This window comes from Lagopus muta, chromosome 10 (genome assembly GCF_023343835.1).
Source record: "Lagopus muta isolate bLagMut1 chromosome 10, bLagMut1 primary, whole genome shotgun sequence".
Lineage (NCBI taxonomy): Eukaryota > Metazoa > Chordata > Aves > Galliformes > Phasianidae > Lagopus > Lagopus muta.
In genome coordinates this window covers 15867082-15893848 of record NC_064442.1, presented here as the reverse complement: position 1 = coordinate 15893848, position 26767 = coordinate 15867082, and the positions used below count along the sequence as shown (strand labels likewise).

The 26767-nt window shown below is 35.7% G+C and overlaps 1 protein-coding gene across 3 annotated transcripts in view; it reads left to right on the top strand.

Moving 5' to 3' along the window:
* Positions 1–26767, top strand: part of VPS13C (vacuolar protein sorting 13 homolog C) — a 79733-nt gene that overhangs the window by 35309 nt on the left and 17657 nt on the right. For all 3 annotated transcript variants that reach the window (XM_048955824.1, XM_048955825.1, XM_048955826.1), the window contains 34 exons: positions 229–385; positions 726–805; positions 1413–1472; positions 2536–2701; positions 3771–3887; positions 4353–4456; positions 4818–4985; positions 5448–5752; positions 6120–6264; positions 7386–7542; positions 8386–8498; positions 9469–9638; positions 10178–10416; positions 11409–11638; positions 12151–12243; positions 13109–13474; positions 14113–14202; positions 14632–14787; positions 15580–15844; positions 16404–16564; positions 16739–16860; positions 17109–17403; positions 17737–18126; positions 19059–19163; positions 19688–19852; positions 20194–20322; positions 20961–21094; positions 21499–21625; positions 22782–23017; positions 23341–23491; positions 24043–24183; positions 25564–25645; positions 25730–25799; positions 26603–26714. In XM_048955824.1, the coding sequence (XP_048811781.1) occupies positions 229–385; positions 726–805; positions 1413–1472; positions 2536–2701; positions 3771–3887; positions 4353–4456; positions 4818–4985; positions 5448–5752; positions 6120–6264; positions 7386–7542; positions 8386–8498; positions 9469–9638; positions 10178–10416; positions 11409–11638; positions 12151–12243; positions 13109–13474; positions 14113–14202; positions 14632–14787; positions 15580–15844; positions 16404–16564; positions 16739–16860; positions 17109–17403; positions 17737–18126; positions 19059–19163; positions 19688–19852; positions 20194–20322; positions 20961–21094; positions 21499–21625; positions 22782–23017; positions 23341–23491; positions 24043–24183; positions 25564–25645; positions 25730–25799; positions 26603–26714 (5601 nt within the window). The remainder of the gene's footprint in view (positions 1–228; positions 386–725; positions 806–1412; positions 1473–2535; positions 2702–3770; positions 3888–4352; positions 4457–4817; positions 4986–5447; positions 5753–6119; positions 6265–7385; positions 7543–8385; positions 8499–9468; positions 9639–10177; positions 10417–11408; positions 11639–12150; positions 12244–13108; positions 13475–14112; positions 14203–14631; positions 14788–15579; positions 15845–16403; positions 16565–16738; positions 16861–17108; positions 17404–17736; positions 18127–19058; positions 19164–19687; positions 19853–20193; positions 20323–20960; positions 21095–21498; positions 21626–22781; positions 23018–23340; positions 23492–24042; positions 24184–25563; positions 25646–25729; positions 25800–26602; positions 26715–26767) is intronic.

The window sequence follows — 26767 nt, the reverse complement described above, 5'->3', positions numbered from 1 at the left end:
GACACTCATTCTCTACTTCCTTCCTTTCAGATCAGTATAATCTCTATTAACTGTGTTTTGTTTTTTTGAATGTATTCAGACCATAGCATCCTGTTCAAAACTGAAATATGGTCATATTCTAGCCAAATTAATACTAAATTTAATAAATTAAATACTGTTTAATTAATTAATACTGTTTCTGAGCAGTTTTACTGAAATAGTAAACTTAATTCTTTTTCTGTATTCAAGGTTGTAATAACCCTGATGAAGCAAGTTCAGAAGGAGAGGTATCCATTACACATTCTGAATGTATTACAGCTTGGAACCAAAACCAAAATCAGAAATCATGAATTGACAGCAGCAGCATATCTGAAAAAAATCACTATGATGTGCACTGAAATAACTGGTAGGTGTTCTAGATAGCTGGTGTCTAGTCACTACAGTGCATACAGTCAGAACAATGCATACAGTCCTCTTTTGTCAGGAAGGTGCTCAAAGATTGCGTAAACAGACCAAACAAATAAGAGGCTAAATGGCAAGTTAAATTAATGAGCCTAGTAGTGGAATAGTAGTAGTGACTATAGCGTTTCAGAAGGTAGTGCTTCATCTGCAGCTTCTCAGTGAAAAGATGTTTACTGCCTCTGTTTCAGTAAATGTAGTTTGTAATGGAGGCATTCCATGGGTGGAAGAAAACTTGTGAATGGAAAGCATTTCCATTAATTAGTATTTTATTTCTTTATCTGCAGACTCAAATGGAGATCCTCTCTGTATTATTAACTCTTCAAGTAAGACAGACGAACTTCTTCTGAAAATGGAATACACTAAGGTTTCAATACCTTTTTAACTGAGATTATTTGGGGAGTAAAATAAAGCTTCCATACTTAGCCTACGTGGGATCTTTTTTCTTGCTTGTTTTAGAACCTGTAAGATTTATATTTTGCTTAAGAGTTCTAGATACCTATTTTTCCTCTTAGCATCACCTTTCTGCTCTGCATGGCATCCATATAGTGCTGGCTTTGCAAGTTAACACACACTTACTGAAACCCCTGCACACCATGGATGTTTGATCTTTTGGTTTGCCTGGGCCACACTAAATGAAAAGAAATTGTCTTTGGCTGCATATAAAGTAGATGATATGGTTAATGTATATGAGTCACAAAATTCTGAAGTTTTTTTTGTTAAAACATAAAGAGGAAAGCAGTGAGAACACCAAACTAACGAGTTGGACACACAGTGTAACCCAAATGTTTGTAGGCATTCTTTGTAAAAAAATACAGAGTAGTACCTTTGCAGAATGAATAGGTGAGATTGTCTTTGCCTGTTTAAGTGATAGGCAGTCTTTACAGGGGATTAAAAACTTTGGAGAAGGAGTTAGCTGATAGATGGAATACAAACTGACTGTGTGCTTGGCTTTTTTTTTTCTCCTCTTTCAGGCTGATGCAGATGGACCTGATTTTGTTACTACTTACAATAGCACCAAGCAAAACATCGATGTAAGCACAGGATGTATTTCATAACATTAAGTTGCTCTAATAGTAATATGTGTGAGCTTGTTAGTTACTGAAGAGAAAAAAGAAGTCTTTCTAATCATTAAAACTTACTACTTTGTATTTTGTTATTTCAAAGAAAAATCTGGGCAAAGAAATTATTTATAGTTATTACTGATTAATAGCTCGGCAGTAGAAGCTATAGGCTCCTAGCTCGTTGAAGTTTTTAAAGACATATTTCTGACTATAGGATTTATGAGTTTTTCCTTTCCCCCACCCTGCCTACAGAACAATAAACTTGACAGCATAAATTGAGGCCAGGTATTGCAGAATTTGGAGGTTCCTAACTGGGAGATCTTAAGAGCGTTCTCAGAAGTGATGGGTTCAGTCAGTGCTTCTTGCTTTTGAGTTTGAAAGCAGTTACTGATGTGTAGTTTTCCATCACTACAGTGACTGCTAAGTAAGCTGACTTTGGGAATTGTTGCTTTGAAAAACGTTTTCGTTGAAGTAATCGTGTTAGGTGAAGCTTGCTTCTTGCCAGCCCTATGTGGGATTTGTAGTGGTTGATCTACTTCACAGAGAGTCAAGAAAGCTGATATCCCTTAGCGTATCAGTAAAACTAATGTTTTCAGAGAGTTCCTTTTGATTAGAAAAAAATGGTTAACTGATAGTACTTCAAGTAATAGTGAACGTCCTCATTATATTTTGCTCTAGTTTCAAATTTTGAATCTTTTTTTTTAATTTCTACTGAAACATATCTACTTGGCTCTAAAGACCTGATCCAAAGTGCTCTGTAGTGTACAATGAAATGCAGTAGAACTAAAAGCTTACTGAAGAAGTTTATCTACATTAAATAGTGATTTTGAGGCAGATTCTGTAGTTCTCTCAAGCTTCTCTTCCATAGCTCCCTCATCTACTCTAGAGTTTCTGTATGGTGTTAAGTTGAAAGAGATAGAAAGGCTGGTATGCATGTGAAAAGCAGGACTTGAATTTTAATTGTGGCAATAATTCTGATTTGTTATTAAATTGGTGTCATATAAGCTCCTTTGTTTTCCTGCCTTTGTTTTAGGTCGTCTTTTCGTGTTTGGATATAGTACTTCACACAGAGGCTTTAATTTCCATTGTGAGCTTTCTCACTTTTAGTGTTCCATCAGGTGCTTCTCCCAGCACTGATAAAGCACCAGACCACAAGCCTCAAACAGAGGAAAAAGAAAAAGGAAGTGTCCTCAGACCAGGTATTGTCATAAAAGAAAGCCCATGCTTTTGTTATATAGCAGCATCTAGACTTTGGTTTCATAAGAGAGTACATGTGACACCACTGCAAGTGAGAAACAAGTTATGCACAAGTGTATGTGAGGAGAAAATAATCTCCCTTAAAGCAAACAAAAAAACATTACTGGTATAATGTTCATCTTTGGAGAGGACAGATCTTTTTGCTGTTGCTTAATTCTCTAAATCCACTTCTGCCTTATTTTTTTTTCCTAAGTAGTAGACTTCTATTATTAAAGTGAAACAAATGACGTTGCAGTAAACAGTATCAAAGCCTTTCCAAAATGTGTTTTAACTAGGTTGTTCTCCAGTTTATAGGCTGTAAGAGTGCTTGCACTGATATAAACATACACACACACACACACACACACACACAGAGCAATCCCCCCATTCCTCCCCCCAGAAAAGCAACGTGAGCTCTTGAGTCATGGGGAAGCAAAGAGATGTTCTCGAGTTTCTCCTCCATCTTATGTTTATGATATTGATATTTCTAACCTTGAAATAGAACAAGTTTATACACGTAGGCTTCTTAAGGATGTTTTATGAATTCATTCCTCTGTTTGTATTGTCTAGAAACTCAGGATTTTTCTAATCTGTTGGTACTGAGTTTATGGTGGTTGGTTGTTGTAATTTTGAAGGCCCCTTTAATTTTGCTTCTGGAACATTTTTTCCTCAGTAAATAGAACAACACTGACCTTGCTGTTCTATGCAAAAAAGACAGCTTAGCTTGTGAGATAATGCTTCAAGTAAAGAAATGTTGACTGTATTCAGCATCCCGTTTTGTTAGAAGCTAGATATTGTCTTGAGTCTTGTTGGACTGAGTTATGTGATGACTGTTCCTGTACCAGAAGGTTAAAAACTAGTAATAATCGTGTCATATCAAATCATTTATCGTTAACTGTAGAGAATAACTGCAGGTTATTATTTTTGAATCATATGTACATACACTCATGGAAATACAATATTATAAATGTAACATCTGTTTTAAAGCACTTGCAGTGTTCATCTTACATGTGGCTTGTTTTTCTCATCCAGCATCTGGTAGCACAACCCATGACAATATCTGTGAATTGAAACTTACTGCAAATCTAAATGCCTTCAATATTTCAGTCTGTGATCAGACTTGTAGAATTGCAGACATTAGAATACAAGGTAAGGTTTATTATTTTCGTGTTAAATGAGTTAATCATAGTGAGAAGTGTTATTTCCCTTTGCACACACCTCTGAAAGGCAAATGTGTGTGTTGTGTATGTGCTTTGTGTAACATGTTATGAATGTTATAATAATATGAATAATTATATAATGCTGTTCCAGGTAATGCAGTAAAATTTGTTTTACAAAAATTGTTTTTAAGTTGCTAGATCCTTAATAGTATGAAGATTTATTTTAACTGCTGTTTTAAAACCAATGTATTTTCGCAGATTTTTCGTGCATAAGGTCAGGACTTCTACGCTGAGCTTTATGTCGGTTGTTACATAGCAGAATTCTGATTTCTAAGGTCTTTTCTTTGTGTTCAGTAATAATGTTTCTTTCTTAACAATTTTTGCTCTTTTTTTTTTTTTAGTTCATGAATGTCTTCTCATAAATGGCTGTCTTCTTCCTTTTGTTTCAAATCAGGAATGGATGCATCTGTAGCTGTGAAGACTAAAAAGATAGAAGTGTTTTCCAGACTTGAGGACATCATAATTACAAATGTTGATCCAAAAACAATCCATACAAAGGTGATGTATTGCACGGATTCTAAGCAAACAAAAAGACCTAATTCTTCAAGCTATTTAATGAAAGCACTGTAGTTGTTATGCTGTGTGGGTACATATGCATCATATCAAATATGATTTAATGCATCAAATAAGCAAAGTTTCATTGGTTTCTTTCCTGCATCTCAGGGAAGTAAAAACGTATTTTTAATTCTGACGATTAGCATAAGCTAAAAATAGAATAGAATAATATGACAATCTAGTGAGATGACAGTGGTTACCTGTTGATTTGTTTGTGGAAATATTTATCCTTTAATAACTTAAACAATAATTCTATCACAGCTCACTGCTTGGTAGTGTTGACTACGCATTCTTCATCTTCTAGGCTGTCTCCATAATGGGAGATGAAGTCTTCAGATTTCAAATGTCACTTTATCCAGATGCTACTGCAGGGGAAGCCTATGCTGATATGTCGAAGGTGGATGGTAAAATGACTCTGAAGGTGGGCTGCATCCAAATAGTTTATCTGCATCAATTCTTCATGTCTCTCTTGGTAAGGTATTAGCTACGTTTCTCTTCTTAACAGTAACAGTTGTTCTAGTAACTTTTAATCAGCTCTGTTTACTGTCACCAGTACCCTGTGATGAGCTGATGTACAAGCACGTACAAGTATTTTGTTGATGAACTGTCAGTTTAAAAGTTGCACTGTTCTCTGCCCTTATTTTTTTTCCTATAGATGTCCATAAGCAAGTAATGAATGAAGTTGATAGCTTTAAAAACATCTTAAAAATCAAGTAAACAGTGTCTTTGTACATGTGTGGGTGTGGATTTTTTTTTTTTTTTTTTTTTTTTTGCCATTTTCTTTGAACCTTTCTTGGAATTGGAAGATCAGTATTTCTGACACAGCTGAACTGGTTTTCTTTAACTGAAATCTAAATTTTGTCTCAAACATATATTTTTTTTGAGTTTATTTCGCTCTCCTAGAACTCTTACCCTCTTGACTACTTTCCAACAGAACTTTTTAAACAACTTCCAAACTGCCCGAGAAGCCCTGAATGCAGTCACTGTCCAGGCAGCGGAAATGGCTGCTTCCAGCATGAAGGACTTTGCTAAGAAGAGTTTCCGTCTCTTAATGGATATCAACTTGAAAGCTCCAGTTATAGTTGTGCCTGAATCTTCAACTTCCTGTAATGCTTTGGTAGCTGATCTGGGCTTAATCAGAGTTCAGAATGAATTTAAATTAGTGACTTCAGATGAATCTTCTCTTCCTCCAGTCATTGACAACATGGGCGTGCAGCTAACTCATTTGAAACTATCAAGGTATACATAGAGTTGTCTTCTGTCCTGGGAAGTGCTTGCTAAGAAATCAGGTCCATCTTACATATATGGCATTATTCTGTTACTGAAAGATTGTAGATAATGGAAACATACCAAAACCAACCAAACAATACAGCCCAAGCTATGCTTGAGTGCATTTATGTATGAACATATGTCCATATTCTTTAAAACTACATGGAGAAAAAGAAACGGTCAGAATGTTTCAGTTACTCTCCTAACTGCATACCTGGGTGTAAGTGCATGTATGCATACACACGATTATCAGTTTAAAAATAATAATTTTGAGAATGCTATTGTTTGGGATTTTGCAGATATTTAATATCTTTTCTGCTTATGCCATTTTTTGTAGATGCATTTTACCTGCAGATTCTCAACCAGATTCTGAAATTCTCTGTCCCGTGAGTTTGACTTTACTGGTCCAGAGAAATTTAGCAGCAACTTGGTATCATAAAACCCCAGCAATTGGAATCAAAGGAGATCTGAAGCCAATGCAGGTAACATCATGGCGTGTCAGAGCTGTGCCGAAAGTTATACTTCTGGAGTGGTATTTATTCTTGTTACAGAGCTTGTAATCTTGTTGGAATTTGTAATGTTAAGACTTGTTGGCTGTCCTGTTTGTAGATCTGTTAGTTGTGATACTGTATAATGAGTAGTTTTGGTAATTGCATACAAATGGGAAACTTTTTTTTTTTCAGGGTGGGGTGTCTGTAGAGATATCCTTGGGATTAACAGTGGGATCAAAAAGGATTTATCTGTTTAGTTAACATCTGAAATCTAGATATAATACTTCCACTTGCTTAGCTGTAATAATCAGCTTACTTGAACATTCAGTAGACTTAGAAACAACAGTAGAAGTGTGTCACTGATTCATAACAGTTTAAAATTACAGTTATGTCTTTGTGGCTAGAGCGGATTACTTTCTCGTTCACTGTGTTAACCATAGAAATTAAAGTAGGTAGGAAAGCACTGGGAGGACTCCTAATAGTAAATTAGACCTACTTTGCTCCTCTGTTCTGATGCCAGATGCAGCACTGGTGAAGCACAGAGGAATGCAGTACTGGTGGAGTACTGTTAAAAATATATATAGAGAGAGAAAATATTCTAACACAATCTATTTTTACTTTCTAAATGACTGTATTTTTCCACTTTTTACTACTTTTTTTTTAAATGATCCTGCTAAGTTATAATTGGATTCAGATTTATTAAATTTTTAGTTCCTTTTTGAATGACAGTTCTTTAATGTATACGCTGTAAATCATGGATTTAATGATATCTGCTATGTGTCTTCATTACTGAATTATTAAGAAGCATTGGTGCTCAGCAGCTGTTTGTACCTTTCTGCAACCAAGGAACCCTCACAAGACCAATAAGTATTTAACGCGTAGTATTGTTGTTGTAACTCCTGTTCTTAACAAATGATCTCTTCCTAAGATATCATTTATTAAATCATTTTTGTTAGAATGTAGGATGTTTTATCTAGGATCTTTTTGACTCACTGACACATTTATGGTGGAATTGACTTATTGTCTGTTATATGCTGTTGACCAAGACAGGGTTCTGTACTGAAAGGAAACAGCATCGCTAAAATTGAGATTGTGGGTTTGTTGCTTTTCAGATAGCTCTCAGTCAAGGTGATCTAGCTGTTGTCATGAAAATTTTACTTGAGAACCTTGGAGGGGCTTCTTCCCGGCCAGATACCTTGCAACAGAGCGTTGAAGATAACCAGGTGGTTAGGAAAGAGAAGGTTCCAAATGAATCTGATAACACTGAGGGTATGTTAAATTCTCTAACTGAATAGATTCAAGGAGAGGACTGCTGACAAATTAAAGCATCATTGATCTGAAGTGCTTCAATGTATATAAATAAACTTTTTATTAATTGTCATCAATTTTTACATGAAAAGTTACAGGGTGTGTGTGAACATATTGGAATGCAAAATAAATATTGTAGCTTTTTATTTTGCCATTTTTCTTTTATAGGGTGGAACTATTTGGCTTATATCAGAGGCTGAAGTTTCAGATTAAAAAAAGATAAAAACAGAAGCAACAAGCTGCCTAGAATGTACATGTTAGGTCCTGGGCTTTTATAATTGTGCCTTTTAATATCTTAGGTGTGCATTAATATAAACGTGTCCTTAATGTTAGCATTTTGCCAACTTTCAATATTAAGTCATTCTTTTCTAGGCTAGTAGTTGAAATGCTACAATATGGAAAGAATCTAAAAGGAAGAGAGCAATGAATGCTCTTTTAACAGTATTGATATTTTCTGTAGTTATTCATTAAAACAAGTGAAGAACTGCCACAGTAAACTAATGACAACTTGCTAGAAGTTCTTAAACCACTGAGTTACAGGTAGCAATCATTCAAGAGAGTAAAATCCTATTGAATATGTAAAATTGCAAATTGTCATGAGTAGTCTTTTTGAATTAGATCTTTTCTTCCTTTTGTCACTTTCTGAGCTTAAATAATAATAATATTATAAATAATATAAATAATAATAAATAATATAAAAATAATAAAAAAAAATCCAAACCTGTAAAGCTGTCCCCAGTCTCAGTATTCTAAAGGAATATGCAAATACTTGCTTTTCACTAACCTGCTCTCTTCTTTCTCTAGGACAAGAAAACATTCCTGCAGCTCAGTCTTCTGCAGAATGTTATACAATGCTTACATTTGACTTCAATTTTGAGTCACTTTCAGTAACACTCTACAATAGTGACATGAATCAGGTCTGTGACAAAAGCTTTTATTACACTGGTGGGGTGGGGAACTTTTGCTTCTTACCTGGGCAGAACCCAAGATGGTAAAATAGAGAATTTCATCTGTTTTAATGCTTTGTAATCCTTGTCTTAAGGATCCTATAAATTTGTCCTGCAAGCTGGAGACTTTGAGCAGAAAATTACCTGAATTTGAAGAATCTCAGTGTAAAATTCACACTTAAAAAAATGAATCAACCAACCAAAATGACCCAATGTCTCTTTTGGTCATTCAAAGCTTGATTCCAGTTGTCCAACCTACGAAATGAGGTTTTCAGTTGTAGGAGTTGCCACCCTCCATGATACCAGTTCAGTTCATGACTCTTATGTAGTTAGTAAGCAGGCCCAATATGTTGTACACCACCCATACTTGTGTCTTACACAGTCCTAACAACCTTTCTGTGCTGAAAACAGAAGAGAAGAAACATGTAATGTGGCTTTGTCATCATGACTTTATAGCCTTTATCCACCTAAGAAACTGCATGCTTTTTAAGCTTTGGTTATAGTGAACAGATGGTAGCTTGTATGACAGTTGCATTAAACACAGTAACTTTTTGTTTCAGGAAATGTGAAAGGAAGCTGTAATGGGATTTCATTTAAATGTCATGTTTGTATATTTTCAGTTTAATCCTTAGGTTCTGCTTGTAAATGTAGTTAGTGTAATGAGAATGTAAGGATCCTCTGAGGTTCAGAGTCAGGTGGAGTATCATTGCATCATGCATTCTGAACAACTACTGGAAGTTGCATGTATTACAACCCAATGTGTTTGTTATATTTTTTTTCAGTTAGTTTCTTAGATTCATTTGTATGATTAAAGGAGTGATTACATCAGATGGCTTCTGCCATTTGCAGATCAGAATGTGCATCTAGTGACTAGTATCACAAGAACTGTGCTTAATACTTAGTTCTGCAGTAACTAGTTTTACTGACTTTTATTATGTAGAAGTCCCTGCTTTCACTGCATAATGAGAAATTATGCCTTGGTGAACTCCGACTACATCTCATGGCATCGTCAGGGAAGATACTCTCTGATGGCTTAATGGATGTGAATGTTAAACTTAAGGCATGCACCTTGGATGATCTCAGAGAAGGAATTCAGAATGTGACAGCAAGGTGAGTATGAGTGGATCAGAAATGAAATAATTCTGTGTAGTTTATGAAGAAGACTTTCCTAGGCCTTCATATTTTGCTGCACATGGCATTAATAATATGTAGCAGGACTGTCAGTCTTACTATGCCCTAATGCAGTTAGTGATGTAATTTTAATAATGTTAAACAGTTATGTCTTGTTATATGTTGACTTTCCAGATTATCCGAAATGAAAATTAACCATGAAACTTGAATCTTACAGTAAGCAATGTGGAACTGCTTAGTAGTGTATACCCTGTCTCAGCTAGAGTTCTGTGTCCTGAAATTTTAGTCTGATGGCTAAATGATGCTTATGTAGTTCCCAAATTGTACAACAGATTTTAAATTCAAATTGCTTGTTAGAAAAAAGTTTGTATCATTTTTCTGTAGACAACACAGGTTGTGTATTTTATAACTGTATTTTAAAAGACAAAGGGAGGACAAACGTATTATTTGTGCATCTTTGTTTTCTCTATTAATGTGTTATGATAGCAGAAATAATTCACTTTAAACTTGTTTTCCAGAATGATAGACAAGAAAGATAACACAGATGACGGTTCTATGATAGATGTGAGTTACAAACAGGATAAAAGTGGAACTGAAGTTGTTGCTATCCTTGACAAGCTATATGTGTGTGCCAGTATGGAGTTTTTGTTGACAGTAGCAGACTTTTTCATTAACTCCATGCCAACATCCTCAACAGAAAGATCAACGCAGCTCCATTTGAAGAATGTTACTTCTGGTAAATCAAAGCCAGAAACAGGTCTGTAAAACTTTTTCCCCCCCCATTTTATTTATGGATTTCATATTGAAAATAAATCATTCGGAAGTGCTGAGGATGCTTGTCTTGCTGCCTGACTTGGTTTGTTCTTCACAATGTATGAACTGGTCACTCAAGCCATAGTTTACTGTGAGCAGTAGTAAATGCATAAGTGCTGTGTGGAGCAATGGAGTGCTCTCCAGCTGAACTAAATATTAAAATTTACTCCTGTTAAAGTGTTATTCTTTTTTCTTACCTATTTCTGCAAGGAAAGCATCCATAGAGTAAGGTGGATTGTGTGGATAGTAGTTAAGAAAGTGAAAAAGAAACAACTTGCTCTTCAAATGTGAGTGGCAGCAAATATCCTACACATCTGCAAGCTGAGAATTTTGGAATTATGTCCTGTTGTTTAAAAGCATGATAACTATATGTTATTTCAAAGTTGTGGAAAACTAAGTCAAGATGACTTTTCCTTTTATGTTAAGCACTGATGTTATAGTATGATGAGAAGTAGGTAAGAAATCATCTCTTAGTTGGGTTTTGTTTGAGTGACTGCCAGTCTTGCTTAGCTTTTGGTCAGACCCAGAGCCAGTCATTGTGTTATGTGATCTGGCCTGTTCAACAGCCCCCCTTTTCTTTTGGGGATGTTGGCAGAGTGGTAGGAGTGAACCTTCTGTTTTATATTGTATCAGGTAAGAGTGATTTTCAGCATGGCTTTATAGAGCTAGTGCTTAGACCAATTTCAGTATATTGAAACAGTTTTTTGAACAGTTTATTGAAAGGACAAAATGCCTCACCAATTTCTTGAATTCTGGGTTCTGTGTGGTTTCTGACTTTCAGTGAAATGCTACAGTATTTCTGTAAAGAATGAGATGTTTGTGAAATTTATACCTATAAAAGCTACGTAACAATTTCTGTGTGAAGATTAGATATTGCATCTATAATAATGCTTTCAAGCATTTCGTATTCAAGAATGGTTTTACTTGTTTTCCTAGAAACACCTTTTCGGCCAAATATGAAAGTAAAAGCTGTGATCATGGATCCAGAAATTGTGTTTGTTGCTAATTTGACCAGCGCTGATGCCCCTGCCTTAAAAGTTTCCTTCCAATGTGACTTTTCTCTGACATCGGGAAAGCTTGCACAAAGGATGACTGCTCAAGTGAAGGACTTCAAAGTATTGGCTTGTGCTTTCCTCAGAGAAAAACAGGACAAGAGTGTAACAAAGGTATGTAAGGTAACCAATGTATGAAAGATAATGAAGGTATGAAGACTTGACTTCTGATATGAAAAAAAAAAAAGTAGCAAGAACTCTGAGTGGGCATATTGAACTGTAGAGATGGCCTGTGTAATTAATTTTGCACATGAAATCTTTATATACACACACACACACACACACACACACACACACACACACACACACACATATATATATATAGTTCTTAAGGATTTTGGGGTTTATGACTATACCTGCATGTTAGGTTTCTGTTGTAATGTATTTTTAATCTGTATTTAATTTAGTGAGTTTTAACCAGTACAAAAGAGCCCTAGTTCAAATTTGGAAGCTGGAATGAAGCACAGTAATATAGAGCATAGTCACATGGAAAGAATGCTGTTCCTCTAAAACCACTTATTTATGTCATCAGTAGCCCTTTGGCCTATGGGATGAAAAAATAAGTATTTTGAAAGGCTAGAATCCAGGAGCTACTTGACTGATCAAATTACATTTTTTTTGCTCAGGTGTTACAACCATGTTCTTTGGTCATGGAAAATATGATGCATGTTTCAGGGTTGCAGACTGTGGTTGTAACAGTAGAAGAGCTTACTATAAAGGTAAGTTGGATTATTAAAGCTGTCTTTGAAAGAAGACCTGTTTTCTCAAGGGAGCTATTGATTAGACATTTTAATCTGTATATTCCTCTCCTAAACATTAGTTTCTCACAAGAGTTGAGTTCTGGAAATAGGTGTTCTTATTTTTCAGAGCTGCTCTGTGTTGGGCAAATTGTTACTTGTCTATTGTTTTGGCTGTTTCTTGACAACACAGAGTGAAGTTCAATATTTGATACTAAGATTCCTCCTATTAGTTTCTTCCTGTTTTACATAGCAAGTGTTTTCTTTCCACCTCTACTGCTTTTCTCTTCAGAGAGGCACTTACAAACAAGTGTGTGCGTAGAAGTGCATATTAACTTAAGGCTCTTAATGTGATTTTTCAGAATGGTATATAACGTGAAATACTGTCTTCTTATTAGGTAAATCATTGAGTGTATCTGTACTAAAAGTCTTTCTGAATATAATCTGCAGACTCTGGTAAATTCACAAACAGTCATTTGTGTTCTGAAGGAATGGCTAGAGATGAAATCTGAAATTGGAAACAACAGTACATTTGCTTAAGCTCTTTTGATGGCTGTACTGTTAATAAAATGATGTTATATGTAAGCATGCTGACATGCTTTTTTGTGAATATTGTTCTTGAGCCTTTGGTATTCTGAGGGAGGAACTAGAAAATGTAGAAAAATGGGAGGTCCAAGAATAGTTTGTTTGTTTGTCTTGAAACTTAAGTTACATAACTTTTAAGTGTCATCTGTGCTGCGTACCTGTATCAGGAGCTGAGGAGTTATTTGCCATTTCCATCTGTCTTGTGTTTTAAATGCTTGTCAGTTTAAAAATGTGTCAAGTGATGTTTGTTTGTTTGTTTAAGATCTCACCAATAATTCTGAATACTGTGGTGACCATTATGGCTGCCATAAAACCAAAAACAACGGAGGAGGATTCTAAAGGAGCAGCTGAAGTTCCTGAAGATTTATGGCAAGTGAAGCCTATAGATGAATGCAATGCTTGGTTTCTTGGTGTTGATGTAGCCACAGAAGCAACAGAAACTTTTAAGGACCGTGAACATGCTGTGAAACAAGAGAAATTTGACATTGTAGTGAAATCTGTTCAGATGACCTTGGAATGTGGTCTGGGGCATCGTACTGTCCCTTTATTGCTAGTAGAATCTGTATTTTCTGGTGTCCTTAAGAACTGGTCCTCAATGATGGAAGTCTCTGCTGATATGTCACTGGAGGTTGGTACCATCAAATCATTACCAGTTTATGGTAGGTGCAGAAATGTTTTAATTGTCAAGTAACTTGATTTTTGGTAGTTTTTTGTGCTGAGTTTACAGTTGGTTTACACTGTAATGCTCTGATAATTCTCAGTAGTCAAGCTATGAGTTACCTTGATATGTGTACAGACTTCACACACATAAAGCACTCCTGTACATGGAATCAATAAGAGATTCCAATGGCAATTATGTCTGTAGAATAATCTAGTCCTCACTGAAATAATTGAAGTGTTGAAGTTTCTCATCCCAAAACTACTCTCTACCCTACACTGTAGGGGAGAAAACAGAGAATGCATTATTTCAATAGAAATATCATAGCTAACTTTTAGACTGTCTGGCTGCATTTCTCTACGAGCGAGCTTTTTAAAAATGCTGTCACTGAAGAAAAATGTATGATATATTTCATTTGATTATACTGATTTATTTTTTTTTTTTTTAAGCTGTTAAAAATTAATGCTAGAGCTCTGAAATGTGAATCAAAGATTGAAAAGAAGTTCTTGCTTTGTTTTATTTTCTTAATGTGATAGTGTATTAATTGCTATAGGAAGGAACTTAGTTCTGTGTTTTTATATGTCATTTAATTTTGATTCTTTCTTTAGGTTCATTATTACAATGAAACGTATGCAGTATGGGAACCTCTAATTGAAAGAATTGAAGGAGGAAAGAAGCAATGGAGTTTAAAGCTGGAAGTATGTAAATGTACTAGAAACTTTGTAAATACTGGGTTTGAGTAGAGAGCTGTTTTTCAATCGTTTTATGTAATGGAACATTGACCTTTCAGATGCTGTTGCTTTGATGGAGCTATGGAATTTTACAAGATTAAATTCAGTCTGTTAACATCAAAGTTTTTCTGAATGAAGTTATTTGTGTGGTGCACAGGCAAAATGTAGCATGTAACCACACGTGTTGTTAGAAAGTGAAATAACTTGCCTTCAGAATTGGTATAAAATTTCCATGTTACTGATAAGTTTGTCTGAGATGTATCAGATTTACAAGATAGTGTGGCTACTCCTTTGCTTGGAGAAGGGTTCAAGTGTAGTGCATGCTTTTTCCTGCTGTAACACATGAGGAAAAATAGTTCAGTACGTTCATAATTGCTAATGAAATTTTTGTTGTAGATGAAGACTAACCCTGTCCAGGAAAGAAGTTTGATGCCTGGAGATGATTTCATTGTGTTTCCTGAGCCACAAACTGCAGTTAACATCTCTTCGAAGGATACAATGAACATAACGATATCCAAATGTTGTCTTGCTGTATTCAGTAATTTAGCCAAGGTAAGCATCAAATTATTTGTCTTTGTAGAAGGTTTAGACCCATGAAGAACTCTGTGCTGTTAGTCACGAGCTAGTCATTGTTCTACAGGCCTGACAAATGTTAGCAAGCATGGATGACAAATTTAAATATGATAGCCCTTAAGGGTGAGCAACAACATGGTGCTGGCTTTGAAGAAGGCAATTTCTGTGTTAGAGGAGCAGGTGTGCTTGTACAGGACTAAAGGAGAAAAGATGAAAAGGAAGTAAATTTCTCTTAATATGTCTGAAAATGCACTGTAGGAAACACTTATGTTAATTAGAGGGTTTTATTTCTATTCAGCCTGTTTCTTTTCTGTAAGACTGTTCCATAGCAGAAATCCAACCATTTGTACAGAAGTATCTTGTGTAATAAAAGAGATGTTTGTATGCCAAAGTTGTGGTTAAGTACTAAGTATGGTGATGTTTGTGACTTCTGTGTTGTCTCAGCTCATTTAGTTTTCTTGTAGAGCCTGCTAACAACAACAGAAATCCTTATACATGTGTAATTATCGAGGTATCAACATTTGCTGTAAGTTACCAAATAACAGTAAAATCTTATGGAAGTTACCTTCCCTGAAATAATACTTCACATAATTACACATATATATTTTTCTCTATATACACTATATACGTCTATATCTACATATGTAATTTAGAAGATTATTTACCAGGCACTTTCTTTTAAGACTTGAAATTTTACATTTCCGTAGCTATTTATGTATGATTACGTAATTATAGTAAGTTAGTAATCACTATGAATGTTCCTAATTGCAGGCGTTTTCAGAAGGGACTGCATCTACGTTTGACTACTCCTTTAAAGATACAGCTCCTTTCATAGTGAAAAATGCCCTTGGTGTTCCTCTCCAAGTGTTTCCTGGCTCCGGTTTTCGAACTGTTAGTTCAGCTGAAAAGGAAAATGGGCACTATGTAGGAAGTGGTCAGAACATGGAACTGGAATACTCGGTTTTTGAAGCTCCTCAACGCAGAAGGCTGTCTGCCTTGTACCGACAGGAGAGCTCCGCCTTCTCTTTAGATTTAGGTATTATGCTAGGGAACACTGTATGGTACAGTATGTTGAGAATGGGAAAATGGGTGACTCAACTCAGTTAAATTCAGGTAACCTCTGTTGTGTTAAAATTATTTTTGAGTACTGATGGCAATTGGGAAAAAAAAATCCAAACAACCACAAAGCCTAGCATTGGTGTGTTTAAGAAGATAGAACTTCTAGTTATTTGGAGTGCTGAGTACACTTTTTCTCATAGCCCTTGGGATAAAATAGGTGTTTTAGTGTGGTCATTGATAAACTGTCTCACAGATCCCTTGGACTTAACTCACTCAAAAAATACTTTTGTGTATTCTTTGATGTATTTCTTATGCAAATTATAACATGAAGTTAAAAGTTAAGATCTTCAGGAGCGTTCTGCCTTAAAGCTTCAGTTTTCCTTAGTGCTCAAATACCACTTCAGGTTGTTTTTGCTAGAGGCCATGTCTGATACTTGTTATTGAGTCCAGAGAAACTTGGATGTTGTTCTATTCTTTAAAACTGTAGTATGAGTTATGTTTTGCATAATTAACACTTGTGTATTTTTATGGATTAGAACTGGAAGGATACAAAAAAGTGACAAACGTTCCCATTGGCAAACCAGGTCGACGACTGTACAACATGAAAAGCCTTCTTGGTGGTAATTCAAACTCTATTGTTGTACAGATTGATGCTACAGAAGGAAATAAGGTTGTTACTGTACGATCTCTTCTACAGGTAAACAAAAACAAAACCAGAAAGAATTTGGCTTTCTAGTGTTATGAACATTGAGGAGTATATATGTATCTTTTATGTGAATTAACATTTTAAGCATGTTTTTACTGATAGGACTGTAAAGACTGTAATTTTTACTAAACAAATGTAATGAAAACTTTTGTCATTTGATCCTAGATTAAGAACCATTTCTCTATCCCGTTTGTAATCTATAAATTGAGTAAGGACTCCAGATTGTTGGAGCCAATTGGCACATCCAAGCCTGAAGAGGAATTTCATGTTCCTTTACATTCATACAGGTGTGTTTTGTTTTGTTTTCTGTTCTATAGGGCTGTTCTTTGCAAGAGTGATAAACAAGTATAGCATTACTGTGGAAGCTTAAATTTGCAGCTCTTCCTGGTTGGGCAAAAAGAAAAACAAGTCTTCATTTGGTAATTACACACTGTGCTGCAAAATTCCTCCAGAATGTTAGCAATTACTTAGAACTGGTTGATGTTGGCTGTCACTGTGCAGATGCTTGTGTACCATTTTTGTCTTCTTTCTGTAGGTCTAATCTGTATGTTAGACCAACGGGAATTTTAGAGGGTCAGTTTAGAGAGTCCACAACGAACATTGTCTGGAAAGAAGAGCTACATAGGAGCAATGAAGTAAAGTGCTTGTTACAGTGCCCAGCCACCGAGACAAATTTCTTGCCTCTAATAGTCAGCACAACAGCAGTACCTGATCAATTAAACCATATTTCAGTGTGTGAAGAGAAGTGGGATCCTGCCTATATTATCCATCTTCATCCTACACTGACTGTGAGGAATCTTCTGCCATACTCCTTGAGATATTTACTGGAGGTAGGTGCAAAGTATTTGAGTGTTGCTGCACCTTGTAGCATGACTGTAAAATCCATTTGAAATCGTAGCAGAGGGAGGGAACTGGATCAGGGGATACGATGGAATGGGTTTGTTGTCTTGAAATTTGCAGGACAGTAAAGACTAAACAATTCAAGTGAAGTGTAGTTGACCCTGGATTGTTCATAGGATCAGGCTCAAATAAGTGATTGGATGTTGTGACAAGATGCTAAAAACAACTAAAAAGTGAGCATCCTGCAAGAGAAGAGTAAAATGCTGTTTTGTGAATGTTTTATGTCTTAACAGCCTGATTTGCCCCTTATAATTTTATTGCAGGGAACAGCAGAAGCTCGTGAGTTGCTGGAAGGGAGTGCTGCAGATGTTTTTCATTCCAGAATCAGTGGGGAAATAATGGAGCTTGTGTTGATGAAATATCAAGGCAAAAACTGGAATGGCCATCTTAAAATTCATGAAGGGATGCCTGAGTTTTTTTCAGTATGTTTTACATGCCATTCTGCAGCAGTGATGACAGTGGACTTGTACATACATATCAGGCGAATTGGAAGTCGTATGATCCTGTCTGTCTTCAGTCCATACTGGATAATCAACAAAACTTCTCGTATTCTTCAGTATCGAGCTGAAGACATTCACGTGAAGCATCCAGCAGAATACAGAGATATTGTTCTGTTCTCCTTCAAGAAGAAAAATATTTTCAGTAAAAATAAGGTATGCTTATTGTAGGTGGAGGTTGTACTTTGCAAATATGCTGGTAAGAAGGAAAGTAATCTGTATTGCTTATCTACTTACTCTCTTCACTCCAAGAGACATAAAAATTCTGGAAAATTCATTGGGTGGCGGTTGGTTGGTTTTTTTGTTTTTATTTGATTTAGTTTCTACTTTCTCATTAATTATACATTTAGAAGGCTAATTACACTTCATTAGAAGATTAAATAAGTAGAATAGACTTACTGTCTGCATGCTTTCCCAGCCCCTTCTGGATGTTGTGCTGCATCCAGTCAGCTAACTTTGGTCCCAGTGAGAAACTGTTTGGTGATATAGAGTAGGTAGGGACCCCAATGTCAGTGGGGTACCCTCCTAGCTTACCTGCCAGAAAATTCTTCCCTCAGGGAGAGGATGGAGGATGTAAATTGGGATTGAATATTCCTGTGGAGATATTTTCCACTAAATAACGAGGAATCACAAAATTATCTTAATTATCTTTACCGTTTAACATGGCCAATGTAAATATTCTGTCCAGTGTTAAACAGACATACTTTGTTTGACAGGGTATTTGCATGGCCAAATGAAGAGTACTGTAGCAGTAGATGTATTCTTTTTTTCCTCAGATGACCCTTTCCCTCACAATTTTTTTATTTACTAGTGGTTGAAGAAATAGTTTGAAGTGGTATTTTATTCCATTCACCTCCCCCTTCAAGTTGGTAAAGCACCACAAAATAGTATTTTTTCCACGTTTGCATGCGCTCTCGTTAATGAATAGTGATACTAAGTGCTTAAGCTCATCTTAATTTACTGAAGGATTTAAAAGCACTTAAATGTGTTTTTGATGATGTTCCATGTGATACGGTAGCACTCCATAATGTGTGAACTCTAAAATTGATTTATTGAAGTGTTTTCCATGTTCCCTTTTTTGTGTGTAGATCCAGTTGTCTATTTCAACGAGCACTTGGTCCAGTAGCTTTTCCCTTGATACTGTAGGAAGCTATGGATGTGTGAGATGTTCAGCTAAGAGCATGGAGTATCTGGTAAGAAAGTTCTTCTGTGTTTCATGGGTCTCACACTTGTTTTTCTCCATTTTGAGGCTTTTGTTTCACTAGTTTTAAATCAAATCTCAAAATGAAAATTAACCAATTCCTGTTATAAGGCCTTTTGAGATTACGCTATTGAATTTTAATGCTGAAGACACAAGTGTTCATTTTGAAAACTCAAAGCTTTTGGGGTTACTTAGAGCCTGACTTAGCAACTTCATCTGAAGTATGTCTGAAGCTATGTAGAATAAAAAAGAAAAATTAAAATAAAAAAAAGACAAAAAAATACTACCTGAAGCTCCTGCTAAACCGATACCATATGCTACCAAATATTACAGCTAAAACCATCTTTTTTCCTTTGGACTAATCATGTTGTATAATGCACTTCATTCTCGTGTTGCAGGTGTTCAGAACCAGCTAGCCTTTGTAATTAATTTAACATCTGTTTTTCTTTTCAATCATCATGTCTTTTCTCTTAATCTTTCTGTTGATTGTTTGAACCAGTTTTCCTTGTTTAACAGGTTGGAGTCAGTATCAAAATGAGCAGTTTTAACCTTACGAGGATAGTTACCTTCACTCCATTCTACACAATAGCAAACAAATCTTCTCTGGAACTAGAAGTTGGTGAAATTGGTCCTAATGGTTCTTTTCCAACAAACAAATGGAATTATATCTCATCTTCAGAGGTAATTTTTGTTTTGCTTCTTTTGGATTCCATCATAGAGAAATAGCAGGTCTTTATCTGTCATTTAAGAAAATAACATCTCTGTGGATGCTCTGTCTTCTCTGTTGCTGTGACATGGACTCTTCACATATCTCAGGTCATGGTGAGCAGCACAGGTGGCATATATTGGGTAAATTAAGTCTTTCAATTTATGTAACTCATTAAATGTACATGGTATGTCTATCACTAGGAACTGGGGTAAGAACCCAAGGCAAATAGGTTCATCATACAAGACTACTTACTCTGGCTTGCTATATTGAATACATATGAACTGGAAGTGATTGTATATCTCTTGTTTTACAGTGTCTTCCATTCTGGCCTGAAAACTCATCTGGTGAACTTTGTGTAAGGGTAGTTGGCTTTCAAGGTGTGTCCAAACCATTCCTCTTTCAAGTCCCAGATAATGGCACTCTGCTGAGGCTGGAAGAATTGGTGAGACTACGAGTCTTTCTCTCCTTACAGCTTCATACTTTACTTTAGTTTTGTAGTATTTGAACTTAATACAGCTTGACTCTTGGAGATGACTGAGATAGAGGCTTTCTACTTCAAGGTCTTGGCACATCACACTTCAGTTCTATTTCGTATTAAAGATTGTGAATCCTCTTGATGATGTTCTCAGTGTTTTCATAGATGTTTATTCAAGAGAAATATTCTGCTCAGTTGTTAATCTATGATCACTGAATTTATCATACATTCTGTGATGCAGTCATCTAGACTCCTGTCTTTCAGTTTTGCAAAATTTGTGGAAGGAAATGTCTGCCTATTGGTTTTACTAAGTGTAGCCAAATGAAGTAATTTAAAAAAAAATGTTACAATCTGATTTTAAAAGCCATTTTTCTTACAATGGGAATATAAATTTTAGTTTAAACCTACACGTTTTGTGAATGCTACAAATGTCTTAAGCCACATTAAGTTTGATGTTACTGTTACTAGATAATGTGGAATAAGTTTCCTTTTTTTGTTTGTAAGAGGCCCATGGAAGACTGACATCAAAGTAGTAATTTAGCTTCTTCTACTTTGAGTGTATGCATAGAGCAAATACTGAACTTTCTTTCTAACTTTTACTCCAGACAGGGGGCTTATTGGTAGAGGTGAACGTGTCAGAGCACTCTACTCTTATAAGCTTCTCAGATTACCATGAGGGAGCTGCTCCAGCTCTTATTGTTAACCATACTTCATGGGACTCCCTCAGATATAAACAGAGGTATGTGAAAGAAACAGTTCACTGATAATTATTTAAAGAGTGGATATCCTTTGAGAAGAAAGTAATAGTTCTCTTTTACCATTATGGTAAATAATAATGTTTTCAATAAAAAATAGTAATGAAAAAGCTATATCATTCATTTAATGAAGTATTCTTTACCTGCTATTAAGCAGTTAGTACTATTTGAGAAACTGGAGAAGATAAAATAGGAGTATAGACCATAGTTCACCAAGAGCCTAGCTACAGATTGAAGATGATCTGCTGTGCCCTTCATGCCTCACCTCCAGGAGGCTGGATCAGAAGAGTGTATGGTACCATAACATGTTGTATTACTTTAAACAGTGTTCTTTAAACAGGGAATTATATAATCTTTATTTTAATTTTATTATTATTTTAAACTGCAGTGGATTACAGGAGGAAATGGAATTGAAACCAAAGCAAGTATGCCTGTTTGCATGGACAGATCCAACTAAAACAAGAAAATTGGCCTGGAGCTACTCTCAAAGCTTTGGTGAACATGATCTACTGAAGGTAAATCTCAGAAAGGGAGAAGTAAATGCTGAACCACACTAGGACTGTAAGAAGTCTAAAATTTTCAGAGTGAAAGTTTTTTCAGTAACTAGGCATTTCTGTCTTGTCCTCCAGCAGATCCTGTTCTCAGTTGAACAAGTTTTTAGATTGGTAGTGATAGAGGATTTCATACAGTTTCCAAACTGTTTTCACCATGCTTTCCTCAGATATTAAAGAACAGTGGTGAAGAGCTTTAGCTATAGAAGTATCTGTGTAATACAAAGGACAGCATAAATCACTTTAAGCAGTGGTGCATTTGGCTTAAGTATTTCCCCAAAGCTCTAGGAAGAACTCTGTGACTGGCTTCCTTATGAGAAATGCTTGCATGGAGTAGAAAACTGGGTTGTTCAGCAAGAGGTATTTGTAGTGTTTCTAGCTCCCTCAATATTAAAATACTGTTAAGTGGGTGCAAAAGACAAATGATTCTGTTGAAAATGAGTGAGGAGGTGGGGGAGACTAACTACAATCAGAGGTAAATCTAGGATAAGACTAATCAAGTATTTTATTAAGTTATGGGAAGTAAGCATTTACCCATGTAACCACTTTCTTGAGTCCGATTTTCCACATTTATTTTAACGTGGGTTTAGTTTGTGTGAAAACTTATTTCCTTGGTGTATCATTATGATTATGTTTGCATGGCTTTTAAGAAGGGGATTTTTATCTATGTCATTTGTACCTCACAAAGTAACAAATGAGCAATCTCTGCATTTGAAGTTTTGAATCGTTGTCCATCTTTACTGTTTTATGGTATGAAGTTTAATGCATTCTGCCCCCATAACATAGGATTTTAAGTTATACCCTTTGCTGCTAAGGGCTTTGTTTACTAATTATTGCCATAGTTCTTCTCACTGGCTATTATTGCTACAGTTCAAAAGCATTTAAAAAATAAATGAAAAAGGGGAGGGGAAAAAAAAAACCAAAAACCAGCCTGCTGCTTCTCTCTACAGCGTTTTGAGATACAACATGCCTCTAAATCAGTGAGATGCAATAAACTGAATCAACAACTGAAAATTATTTTAGTTCTGGTTTACTTGTGTGCCAGTAAACTGGTTGCTGTATGTATATAAACAAACATCGTGGGTTTACTCCTGTAATATGTTATTGTTTTCCAATACAGGATGAATGTGGCCAATTTCCATATAATGCAAATACTCAAATACACTGGGTTTCCTTCCTGGATGGTCGCCAACGGGTGCTGCTGTTCACAGATGATGTTGCATTGGTTTCCAAAGCATTACAAGCTGAAGAACTAGAGCAACCTGACCAAGAAATAATCTTGTCAATTCACAGTCTTGGACTTTCTCTTGTTAACAACGAAAATAAAAAAGAAATCTCTTACATAGGAATTACGAGGTAGTGCACTTACAGGCCTAAATATTTCTTTGAGTACTCAAAAATTTGACAGTACATGGTAAATTTAGCAATGTGGTTGAATTGATAGGAATGTCTTGTCTATGTGATTAATATGGGTGAAACCTTTTAAGCAAATTGAAGTTCTGCCTTTTTTCCTGTTGTACAATAATGGGATATGCTTGTTTTTTTTCTTATCTTCTACAGAAAAGCAAACAGTAGTTCATTCAGGCCTGAAAAATGAGGATAGCATCTTTTTATGTGGCCTGTGTGTATAAAAAGGCTTAATTATTTTAAAATTGTTAACCTTGTTGTATGTTTCGCAGTTCTGGTGTTGTCTGGGAAGAAAAACGGAAGCAGAAATGGAGGCCGTTTAACCAAAAACAAATAAACCTATTGGAACAAGCCTATCAAAAGTATCTTTGTAAGAGTGCTTTCCAAGCTCCAGGTTGGCATAAACTAGACAGCAATACAGAGGTATGTTCTGAGTTGAACCATTGAAATGATTGTAGCACCTGAGCAACAGTGAAAATACTTACATTTTGTTAATTAAGGATAGGTGACCAATTAAAAGATACTCAATATGAGAAGCAAATTTTATATTGGAGTCATTTTGTGTTCTAAGTAAAATATCTTGTTCTGATGTAATATTGAGACAATATTGACGTGTTTCCTGTGTACTTATTACTAAGTAAGAGATCATCTGGATCAGGAATAGAAGCATCAACTGGGAAATGAGAAAGCTGCATGTAAACATCTTCAGTTACACCAACGTGTGCTGAGTAACTTAAGATAACACAGACACTTTTAGTTTGAACAGTTAAAGTTTCATGTAATGTACTTGTCAAAATAACTGAATTTCTTTCCATGCAAATACTTAATTTGAGTAATTTTGGTAATACGTGTCATTATGATGTAATGAGTAATGCAGGTGGTACGTACTAGTCTGTCTGTTGGTATTATGAATCGTTCTTTATCCTCAAGCTTAATTTAGCGATACGCTTGCTCTGTTTTCTTACTATTTCCAGGTGAATTTTAGTAAGGTCCCAATGGAAATGCGCCTCCCAGTTAGATGCAATATCCGACGTAACTTCCTATCAGGAATTCAGGTTGAATTCAAACAGTCACCTCACCAAAGAAGCTTACGGGCTCAATTGTATTGGCTACAGGTACGATCTTTCCTCATGCTTTATATAGTAAACACTTAAGATTTTATTGTATTGTACTACATCTATATGAAGAAATATCTCCAAATCTAATGTATATCAGAAAATCATAGAATTGCAGGGGTTGGAAGGGAAATCTGAAGATCATGAAGTTGAGCCCTCCTGCTAAAGCAGAGTCCCTATGGTAGGTTGTGCAGCAAAGTGTTCAGATGGATCTTGAGTATCTTCAGAGACTTCACAACTTCTCTGGTCAACCTGTTCCAGTGCTCTATTACTCTCAGAAGTTCTTCCTTGCATTTGTATGGAACTTCCTGTGTTCCAGTTCTTTCCCATTGGCCCATGTTCTTTTGCTGCACATCACAGAAAAGTGTCTGGCCCCATCCACTTGATGGATGTATGACTCTTTGCCCTCTGATGTCAGGGTAGCTGAAGCGGTATACTCACTGGTGGAAAACAACTCTATCCTATCATTTGGCATAATATGGAAAAGATTGCACAAAATTATGGATTAGCGTGAAACAGGGCCCTAAAATGGAAAGTGTGTTTCTAAAGAAAGTTTATAGGTGAAGAAAAAATAAATAACCTTTTTCAAAATTTATCGTAGTTGCTTCTGTACAGTCATAGTTTGCATATAGTCATGTGACATGTAACTGTAGATAGTATACCTGGAGAATCAGAGCTCTTTGTATAATCAGAGGACCAACCTACTGGAAAGCAGACAATGGACACTAAACCAATATCCAGCAGTTTATCTGTACACAAGTTTAACACAAAGTGAATTAACATTCAGTATTTGTAGCTAACCAGCATACTGCAGTTGATGCTATGAGTGCTGATACATGAACAAGAATAGCCATATATTGTTTGAGGTAATTCTGAGAAGTGCTTTGTGTTTGAGGGAAATATTGTGGAGGATAGCTATCAACTTCATCAGCTCTGGTGGCCCTTCAGAGTCTTTCACAAAGGAGGCACTCATCAAAGACCCTGTTGATACTTTTTCTCACCAGCTGCTGGGGAAGATTTTCCTCTATCTTTCCTTCACGTTTTGCTTTTATTTTGCATGAAGGTGGTACTTGTTATTAGAGTCAAACATACCATCAGCTACAGATCCTCTAAATGACTGCGTGTGTGAAATTCCATAAGCATCCCTTTCCAACAGTTTCAACCATTAGATCTTCTACTACTTAAAAAGTAACTTTTCAAAATTATTGCAGCAAAATCTACCTTCCCTTTCTCCTTCCCCTAAGAAGAAGGGGGAAGGAGTATGAAAACAACATTGAAGTGTATTTTAAAAAAAGGGATTTCCCCAGGCCTTCTAAAACTGAAATGGTCTTTGATTACTGTGGTATTAAAACACATGTCTAATTAATATGATAATTTTAGGTTGATAATCAGTTACCAGGATCGATGTTCCCTGTCGTGTTTCACCCAGTAGCCCCTCCCAAGTCAATTGCTTTGGATTCAGGTAAGTGAAAACCTTTAATGATACCCGAATTATGCAGCCTTGAATATAGCAGCTTGACAATTTATTTTTTATTTTTTGTTTCAGAACCAAAACCGTTCATTGACATCAGTGTTATCACTAGGTTTAACGAGTACAGCAAAGTGCTGCAATTCAAGTGAGTGTAATCGTGTTGTAATGCATCTTTAGAGACCTTTAATTCTTTTTAAAGTGAACATTGTTTTAGCAGTGGGATTGTCCTATCCAAACTACTCCTGACTTGGATTGAGTTTTAAACGTCTGTAGTGAAAAAAACGTTTTAAAATAATATTTATTTTAGAAAGTAAGAATTGGCCTCATTAACTGTTAAGGAAGTTCTTTAGTAATCAGAATGATGTACATCTTCAACTGAAACATCAGAGTTGCATATCTGCCTATTTGCTATACAGTGCTGGGTTTATTTGGTGCTCTAACAACAGACTAATTTGGTCTCTGATGTAGCTCAAGACAGTGTTTTACTGTGAAATGTATCTTCTTGAGTTAATACATCTGTGTCTTTGTTTGAGTTCTTGTACTATGAAATGAGTTGAAAATATACTGATGGTTACTTATGAGATTTTGTATCTGGCTAATATGGGTGTGATATTTGAGGATGGTCAATTTTATTGAAGTAAATAATAATATGACTTACAGAGGAAGGCAGGTGGATAAGAGGAACAAATATGTTACAGGAGAGCACACAAAATCATAAAGTACAAAATAAAAATTACTGATAGCTGATATTATTAGGTCAATTTTGAATAATTTGCAGTATAGCAACACATAATTTCACATGGCTGTTAAGCCCTCCTAACTGTAAATAAGCAGTTAATACTGCTTTTTTAATAAGCAGCATTGAATAACCAAACCTCAGTTACTTGTACAAGTTGAGCTTAAATTCCGGGTCCTTTCAAATACACGCTGTTCATCTTCCCATTTTAGGTACTTCATGGTTCTTATCCAGGAAATGGCACTGAAAATTGACCAAGGGTTCTTAGCAGCACTTATTGAACTTTTCACTCCATCTACAGACCCAGAAGCTGAAAGGCAGAGGGTAATGTGATTTTTGCCACAATAGGTCCTTAAGGGCCTACGTGATTTTCTGAA